The sequence below is a fragment of the Echinops telfairi genome, unplaced genomic scaffold (genome assembly GCF_000313985.2).
Source record: "Echinops telfairi isolate 266 unplaced genomic scaffold, ASM31398v2 ScPeMD7_17;HRSCAF=63, whole genome shotgun sequence".
NCBI classification, from domain to species: Eukaryota; Metazoa; Chordata; class Mammalia; order Afrosoricida; family Tenrecidae; genus Echinops; species Echinops telfairi.
Genome location: NW_022103914.1, coordinates 4,851,752 through 4,858,992, shown reverse-complemented (window position 1 = coordinate 4,858,992; position 7,241 = coordinate 4,851,752). Strand labels below are relative to the sequence as shown.

General features: G+C 38.0%; 1 protein-coding gene across 1 annotated transcript in view; it reads left to right on the top strand.

Moving 5' to 3' along the window:
- Window positions 1-1,365: 1,365 nt before the first annotated feature.
- Window positions 1,366-7,241, top strand: part of FYTTD1 (forty-two-three domain containing 1) — a 27,474-nt gene continuing 21,598 nt past the window's right edge. Inside the window, exons 1-2 of the mRNA XM_004712252.2 lie at window positions 1,366-1,480; window positions 2,830-2,978. Coding sequence (XP_004712309.2) covers window positions 1,366-1,480; window positions 2,830-2,978 — 264 coding nt within the window. The remainder of the gene's footprint in view (window positions 1,481-2,829; window positions 2,979-7,241) is intronic.

The following is a 7,241-nucleotide window of genomic DNA, read 5'->3' as shown; positions in this document are numbered from 1 at the left end:
TTTTGCTTAGATCTTAAATTCTGGTAAAAATTTAAGTAAGCTACACTATTTCTTGTAAACAAAGTTTTTTTTAAAGCAGCTTCAGTTTATAAAGAGTCTAACTCATATTTAGGGTATAGAATTGCAGTAGTGTTGTATATATTGAAGATCCTATGCCCTTTCCAGTGAGGTGCACCTTTAATAGAGTGTCTGATGGAGAACTGGCTCCAGCTTATGTACACTCAATGGAAGCATATCATTTCACAGACAACGTCTACTGTTAGGGGCAGTTGTGTCACTAGAAAATTCTATTAAATTAGCCATAGTTACTTATTACTTGTTCATAAAGATTTACAACCTCGGATACCCTATGGAGCAGCTCTGCTTTGTGCTGCAGGGTTCCTATGAGTCGGTAGCAACTCAGAGGCGGTGGTTTTTTGACTGATTACATCCATGAAGTTCTAGAAAGCGGTTGTCTTTTTTATGTGAGAACCATTTAAATGTGTAGAAACTGTTGTTACGTTCCACATAGGGAATGACTTGTAGACTCTATCTTATTATCCAGGGCCCTCCGATTTATTAGAGACCCTCCAAAGATGCCACTCAGAATTGATGACTTTAGATGTAATTTAACTTATCGCCAAACTCTAAATATACCCCTAGATGGTTATTTTTGGTCATCTGGAAGATTATTTATTTATAAGCCTGGTTCTAAAATGGAGTTAGATAGTAACTGAATACTATTATATGTGACTCATGGACATTTTTAGCAGTTAGAGATCAGTGTCCTAGAATAAACCTTTGTTCATGTCAAAAAACTAGACCTTCATATATATGAAAAAGTGTTTGACAAACTAGCTTGCATCTAAGTTGATTTTTACTGTATATGTTGAAAGAAAATAATTTCCAATAAATCACCAGTTCTGTGTTTAATAGTTAATGTCTTCAGAATATGTAAGATTAAACTCTACCAATTTTTTTTATTCCCTAAATATTTCTTGAACATTCGAATCTAAGTAAGCAAGTTTAATGTGAGATTTTTAGCTGTAATAATTTAATTCCAGTGATCTAGATGTAAAGACATATTATCACTCAGCATACCATATTCAGTGTGTGATTTGTTTAAAGATAACTAACATCAAAGTTCATAGAAGCCAGAGACATAATAATTTTTATTGACCATATGTTAATTATACTATAAATGCTCTGAACTGACTAGATTCTGCAGTTATATAAAGATGGGGCCTTTTATTTCAAGGAATTATTTTCTAGTAGTAGAGAAGAGATAGGCATGCGAGCAACAATAAAAAGAATAGTGTAAGAGAAATGTCATAAAAGAAATTCTGATATTACTATAGGACTTTAGGTAAGAATTTTGGTGCTAAGATGATCAGAGGTGATTTAGTGCATATGGTAAAACGTGGTCTGGGCCATGAAGGATCAGGAAGACTTTCATTATATAGAGGTTATGATCTGAGCCTTGAAATCAGTGATATCGAGGGTCAGCTTAGGATCTCATAGGACTGAACTTGCACTTATGGCTAGCTAAAATAGAACAGCTGCTGCTCTGTTGCTATTGAGCGTGTAGAGTGAGTGGAATTGTTAAAAATTCTGATTAGCTAGGAAAATACAGACTTCCACATTGTGATGAAGGATCTCTTGTTGGAAAGAGAACTCTGAAGGTGCTAAATGGAATGAAAACTGGAGAAAGACTGTTGTGTTGGATGGTATCTTTAGCTCCTCTTAGTATTAGAATGCGAGGCAGTTACATAGGATTGTGGGACAGGGTCACTGGAGCATTTTGTATAGACAGTTTTTAATGAAATGTGACAATGAAAGAGTGAACAGTAGGAGTAGTGGTAAGATTTAGATTATAGGTGGTGACATTTACTCGATAGGAGAAAGAAGGGATGATCGAAGTCTGCTGGAAGGAAGCCGGGAAGAAGGCATCAATGAGAGAAATAAAGGACAGGCCACGGGGATGAGTGTAGGGAAGGTGTTCCATAACAGTCAGAAATAGAAGGTGCCTAGAGGTAAAATTCTGTCATATTTTTTCTCCTTTTAATCAGATTTATTATTATTTTTAATAGTCTTCAATTCCCTTTAATTTTTAAAAAATCATTTTATTAGGGGCTCATACAACTCTTATCACAATCCATATACACATCAGTTGTGTAAAGCACACCTGTACATTCATTGCCCTCATCATTCTCAAAACATTTCCTCTCCACTTAAACCCCCGGCATTAGATCCTCATTTTTCCCCTCTCTCCCCGCTCCCCCCTTCTCCTTGAGCCCTTGATAATTTATAAATTGTTATTTTGTCATATCTTGCCCTGTCCGACGTCTCCCTTTACCCACTTTTCTGTTGTCCTTCCCCCAGGGAGGAGGTCACATGTGGATTCTTGTCATCGGTTCCCTCTTTCCAACCCACTTCCTCTACCCTCCCAGTATCTCACACCACTGGTCCTGAAGGGATCATCCGCCCTGGATTCCCTGTTTCCAGTTCCTATCGGTACCATCCTCTGGTCTAGCCAGACTTGCAAGGTAGAATTCGGATCATGATAGTGGGGGGCAGAAGAAGCATTTAGGAACTAGAGGAAAGTTGTATTTTTCATCGTTGCTACATCACACCCTGACTAAGCCACATGTATTACTGAGAGAACTTGTCTACAGCTACCCACTGATTGCTAAGACATGTTTAAAGATGTTTTATTTGGAATAAACCTATATGTGTATAAACTGAAACCTTAACAACACTTCTTAATTTACCCTGGTATTCTGTATCCTGTGTGCCCTCCTTAATATGTTACTAGATCTACATTTTGTTTTTCGTTTTCTTCTTTTACAGGTTTTGGTAAAAATAGTCTGAGCCGTAGAGGAAGAGTAATGCCTGGAAAGAGACGTCCTTATGGAGTTATCACTGGCCTGGCAGCTAGGAAAACAACGGGACTTCGAAAAGGAATTAGTCCCATGAATCGACCACCTTTGAGTGATAAGGTAGGCTTAGTCACTTATTCCTGGTGGGTCAAAGACCTTTTCCACTCTTTATACTAATGTTTCGTTCTGTGAATGAGATGAAAAGAACAGTGGTTGATTAATCTTATAATGTTTTTAACATTTATATGAAAAACGTAATTAATAAAAATCACTACCATAAATGAGGAAAACCTAAATCTCCATATTATCAAGCATACAAATTTTTAGGTTTTTTAAAAAAACATTTCTGTATGTGTGTGTGCACGCACACAGATGTAAGTCTCATAGCTTAATGAGGTGAATATTGGAGTTTTGTAGTGCCTTATTGAATACAGTGGATAAGTAGTGTGTCATGGGAAGGATGCTTGTGGTGCGAAATTGGGAAAAGAAGGTTGGAGAATGGAGGCCTTGGGCTGATTGCATTTTTATTATCCTTTTCTATTGTATTACTGGACACAGATATCTGCACATCATTTTTTTTACCATAAAATTCACTTCTTTAAGATATACAATTAAAGTTTTAAAATTTAACAGTCTTCATTACAAAGACATTCATCTCATTTCCTGTTGAAGTAACTACTAATCTACTTTTTATCTGAAATCATACAATAGTGTGCATTCTGGAATATAGCAATGCTTTTGAGGTTCATCTGTTTTGTAGTGTGTATCAGTTGCCAAATAATACACCTTTTTATTGCCAGTAATATGCCATTATATAGTATTTATTATTGCTTATTGCCAAATAATTTACTATCACATGGGCAAACCATATTCATTATCAGTTGATGAACACTTGGCTTGGTTTGTTTCTATTTTTGAATATTATAAATACTGTTATGGACACTCAAGTCTGTGCATGTAGATTTTCACTTCTTTTGAATGACTACCTGTCCTCTAATTGATATTTATTTTTAGTGTTAGAATCATCCTGACCCTTTTCAGTTAACCACTTTTCGATTTTTAATTGGTTTTATTTGCATCTTGATGAAATTTTTGGCAATGAGTGCAACACAGTTCTTCATTTTGTCATTTCTGTCATTATAAACCATAAGATTGGCTGATTAAAGTCAAGTAGTACCAGTCCATTTCAGCTCACAAATGCTCCAAGATTTAGATTTTTATGCTTCCATTTCATATTTGATGACTTCCAATTGTCCCACAGTCATACTTTGTACATTTCATGCTCTGATTATTAATGGATTACAACTAAGAAAATTTCAAAGGGCAGCTCCAGAACATAAATGAAATCTGATCTGGAGATCCCAGACAAAATTCCAACCTCGAGTTGCAATATTGAAGGATTCTTTGGGCAAAATATTCAATGATGCAGGAAGCATCAAAGATAGAAGGAGTACAGAGTCACTGTACCAAAAAGAATTGTTCAGGATTCAATCCTTTCAGGAGATCAGTGGTGGTGAAGGAAGAAGTTGAAGCTTCACTGAAGGCACTGGAAAGAATAGCTCCTGAAAATGAACTGAAATTGAAAAGCTTCAGTAAACCAGCCTAGCACTAGAAGTGCTCACTCATCTGTGGTATGAAGTTTGCAAGATAGTTCCCTACCAATTGTATAGAACTATGTTTCTGCACATCCCAAAGGACCCAGCAAAATATGGACACTGTCGAAACAGTATCATTAATATCATACATAGGTAAAATTTTGCTGAAGATAATCCAAAAACAGTTGCAGCAGTATGTATAGAACTGCCAGAAATTCAAACTAGATTCAAAGGGGGACATGAAACAAAGGATATCATTGCTGATGTCAGAAGGATCTTGGCTGGCAGTAGAAAATACAAGAAAGATTTTGCTTGTTTTTTCTTGACTGTACAAAGACATTCAACTGTGTGGTTCACAACAAACTAATATTGAGAAGAATGGGAATTCCAGAATACTTAATTATGCTCATGCAAAATGAATACGTAGACCAAGAGGCAGTTCCAACGAAACAAGGAGATACTGAATGGTTTAAAATCAGACATCTGGGAAGATGGCTCTGATGTTGAATCGCTCACCTAGAGTTCCCATTGTGTGACCAGCAGATGAAATGGTGAGGAGGCCAACTCTGGGAAATCAGATGGGAAACCTAGACGCTCAGCATCCCAGAATTGTTTGGACAAGCTCACCGAAGTGTTCCCTACTCACCGTGCGTGCGTGCCTTCAGCCTTTCCTCTCCCATACTGTAGGAGGGTCAGTGGGGCAGCAGCTGCCAGCCTCCTCCCCACCCCACTAATTCTATGACCTATGCCAGTGCGGTGAAATATCCCAAGACAGACTGCCCCCCAACTGCAGTCCATGGGCCCACATCCTCTCGGACCTCCGGAAACCCTGGATACCAAGCCTGAGGCAGCCTGCTGAAAAGAGCTGCTATAGCTACACTCTCTTATGGGAGTCCTGCTCCTTCCCTCGTTGAAAAGGCACAACTCTCCAGATAGATATACCCCCAGCTAATTCTAAAGGGATCCAGCCCCACTAAGATAGTATTACAACATGAAACCCGCAGGGGGCTCCAAGGATTTATTATATTTGTTCCTATTTTCTTTTAAGAAAGAAAACAACAAAACTCTCTTTTCTCACCAGAGACACCCGAACCCAACATAACCGGGTTTCTCAGCAGCTTCCCTTCCCCTAACAAGGCAAAATGGCTGACACTGGAACTCACTGTCATTCCTCCACCTCCACCATGGGACCACATGCAGGAAGCAGTTAATACTGAGTTGTGCAGAAATTCACAATAAAAGGGCCTCCTTTTATAAACACAATAACAGAAAGGCTATGCTCTTCCAATATAATATACAAGGTTGATAAGTGAGTCTGGCAGTTTTAATATACCTCTCACCCCAACTACCATTACCTCAAGACCCTGCTTCCTCCACCTCTCATAACCCACGAAGTAACACCACATCTCTTATAATCCTCTTCTCCAACAGGAATGCTACCGATGATTAATACCACTAATTAATCTATTGCCGAGCACCTATATCCTGTTCCTCCTATCCACCCAGCTGGCACTCCTCATATGCATAACAATACTATTTCCAGCATCTATCTGATCCTCCTCTAACCTAAAGAGCTAATTCCCCCCACACACACTCTACCCAGAAAGCCTATACAGCACCTACAGCTCAACCACTATGTGGCGCAAACAACAGTCATCAGCAGCTACCACAAAAATGAAGAGAAACCATAGATAACAACTGAAGATTACCCAAACCCAATGGAATGAATACACAGACGAAGGAGCCCTTGAGTTGCCAGATAGAGAATAGAAGAAAATTATGCTTAGGGCTTTACGAGAGATTAGGGGATCAATCCTGAAAACAGATGAAAAAAATGGAGCTCCTAGAAACCTCACACCCAAAGGAAATCCAGGAGCTAAGGAGTGTTGTAGCAGAAATAAAAAACAAAATAAAAAATCTGACCAATAGACCGGAAGAAATGGAAAAACCAAATCCGCAAATTCAAAGACAACAAAGCAGAATATAGCAAACGAGAAACAAACAGAAATGCAAAGGAATCTGAAGAAAGCCTGAGGATGATGTGGGATACCATAAAGCAAAGTAACATTTGCATTCTTAGGGTGCCTGCACAGAAAGAAACAAGTAAGTCTACAGTTAAAATAGTAAGGGAATTCTTTTTTTTTTTTCCCCAACGGTCTATTTGGTCCATATAGACCAAATTTTTAAAAAAAATCATTTTATTGGGGGCTCATACAACTTTTATCACGATCCATACACACATCCATAGTGTCAAGCACATTTGTACATTTGTTGCCATCATTTTCTTTCTTTTTTTTCTTTTTCATTTTAAATCATTTTATTGGGGGCTGGTACAACTCTTACCACAATCTATCCATCCATCCATTGTGTCAAGCGTATTTGTATATTTTTTGCCATCATTCTCAAAAATTTTTCTTTCTGCTTGAGCCCTTGCTATCACCTCCTCATTTTTTCTCTCCTTCCCTCCTCGATCCCTCACGAACCCTTGATAATTTATAAATTAATATATTTTCATGTCTTTTTTTTTTCTTTTAATCATTTTATTAGGGGCTCATACAACTCATCACAATCCATACACACATCAATTGTGTAAAGCGCATTTGTACATTCTTTTTTTTTTTTTTTAATCATTTTATTAGGGGCTCATACAACTCATCACAATCCATACACACATCAATTGTGTAAAGCGCATTTGTACATTCATTTTCCTCTCCACTTAAACCCCCGGCATTAGGTCCTCATTTTTCCCCTCCCTCGCCGCTCTCCCCTCCCTCATGAGCCCTTGATA